Source organism: Micromesistius poutassou (genome assembly GCF_964030765.1).
Source record: "Micromesistius poutassou genome assembly, contig: SCAFFOLD_7045, whole genome shotgun sequence".
In the NCBI taxonomy this organism is placed as follows: Eukaryota; Metazoa; Chordata; class Actinopteri; order Gadiformes; family Gadidae; genus Micromesistius; species Micromesistius poutassou.
This window is the reverse complement of record NW_028178773.1, coordinates 2,501-4,480: the sequence shown is the minus strand read 5'-3', so window position 1 is coordinate 4,480 and position 1,980 is coordinate 2,501. Positions and strand designations below refer to the sequence as shown.

The window sequence follows — 1,980 nt, the reverse complement described above, 5'->3', positions numbered from 1 at the left end:
GAGCCCTGCTCCCAACCCTCCCAAACGCTCGTGCTCAGCGTTTATTTCCGAATGGAAAAGAAAAAAAGCTGAAGAAAATCTTTGGCTCGCTGCATAATCTCCCAAACGACTCCACTTTGAGTCGGCGCTGGCTCCGCGTCGTGGAAACATCGCCCTGGACGCTCGGCGCTCTTTAATTACGACCTTGCTCGCCTCTGACTAGAGCAGACGCTCCTGGTCTCCGACCGCAGTCACATGACGCAGAACACACACGCCGTCACATGACGCAGAACACACGCCGTCACATGACGCAGAACACACGCCGTCACATGACGCAGAACACACGCCGTCACATGACGCCGTCACATGACGCCGTCACATGACGCAGAACACGTCACATGACACAGAACACATGCTGTCACATGACGCAGAACACACGCCGTCACATGACGCAGAACACGTCACATGACACAGAACACAGTCACATGACACAGAACACACGCTGTCACATGACGCAGAACACACGCCGTCACATGACGCAGAACACACACGCCGTCACATGACGCAGAACACACACCGTCACATGACGCAGAACACACACGTCACATGACGCAGAACACACACCGTCACATGACACAGAACACACGCCGTCACATGACGCAGAACACACGCCGTCACATGACGCTGTCACATGACGCAGAACACACGCCGTCACATGACGCAGAACACACACGCCGTCACATGACGCAGAACACACGGCGTCACATGACGCCGTCACATGACGCCGTCACATGACGCAGAACACACACGTCACATGACGCAGTACGCCGTCACATGTCGCTGAACACATGACACTGAACACACGCCGTCACATGACGCAGAACACACACACCGTCACATGACGCAGAACACACGCCATCACATGACGCCGTCACATGACCCAGAACACACACGCCACAAATCACGCCGTCACCCCCCTCACCTCCGCCAGCGCCTCGGCCTCCAGCGTCTTGTGGTCCCCCAGGCTGCCGTGGCGCGTGGCGCTCGGCGAGGACCTCTGAGAGGACCGCTGGGCGTGGCCGTCGTAGAGCGCCTTGCGGTCGGTGCCGCCGCCGCCGCCGCCGCCGCCCCCGAAGGTGGCCAGCCGGCGCTTCTCGGGGCTCTCCGTGATGAGGCCCCCCCGCGGGGGGACCCCCATCTTCAGGGGGCTGCAGGGCCGCGGGAGCACCCGGGGCGGGTGGGGGTCCGAGGCCCGCGGGGGGCAGGGGTGGTGCTCCGACCCGCCCCCGCCCCGGTGGCGGGGGGTGGCGGCCGCGCCCCCGTCGGAGCGCACTCTCACCCTACGGGGGGGGACACAAGTTAAAGATAAATAAAAAAGATAATAAGTTAAAGATAAATCTCAGTTAAAGACCCGCCTTTTTTCACTGGCCTTCGATTAGCGTTTCCTTTTTACAAGTGCCAGCAAATAGTGTCCCCTAGTTACCTTTTAAATTTCTCTTCTATTTTATCCTATTTTAACTCCTAGAGTCTTTGTCTTTTAACCCTTCCTTTTCTTTTATTTTCTTGCGCTTTTTTGCCTTAGGTTTTTTTTTTTTTTTTTCATTGTGTATCTGCACTTCCTGTGAAGCACTTTGGTTGCGGCTCAGCCGCATGTAAAATTGTGCTATACAAATAAAACTTGACTTGACTTGACTTGACAAGGAGGAGTTTTTAAAAAAATGTTTTTAAAAGTTTTTTTTTTATATTTTTGGTGGATTTTGGACCTGAACCCCTCGGCGTGCGGGTAGGTCGTTGGTTCCTACCTCCCCTGCGCCGCTTCGTAGCGGTGCTCGGGCGTGTGGTCGCCCCTGGGCGCGGCTCTCAGGTCGTCGTGGTGATGAGCGCCGCCGGGCTCGTCCGATCGGTGCGCGGCGCTGTCTGAGAAGGCGTCGTCCCTGCAGACACGCACGCACGCGCACACGCACACGCACACACACACGCACACGCACACGCACACACACA

General features: G+C 56.9%; 1 protein-coding gene across 1 annotated transcript in view; it reads right to left on the bottom strand.

The window, feature by feature from the left end:
- Positions 1–809: 809 nt before the first annotated feature.
- Positions 810–1,980, bottom strand: part of LOC311373417 (SLIT-ROBO Rho GTPase-activating protein 3-like) — a gene marked incomplete at both ends in the record, with an annotated part of 2,797 nt that continues 1,626 nt past the window's right edge. Inside the window, 3 exons of the mRNA XM_084490199.1 lie at positions 810–833; positions 962–1,319; positions 1,782–1,913. Of these exons, the coding sequence (XP_084346325.1) occupies positions 810–833; positions 962–1,319; positions 1,782–1,913 (514 nt within the window). The remainder of the gene's footprint in view (positions 834–961; positions 1,320–1,781; positions 1,914–1,980) is intronic.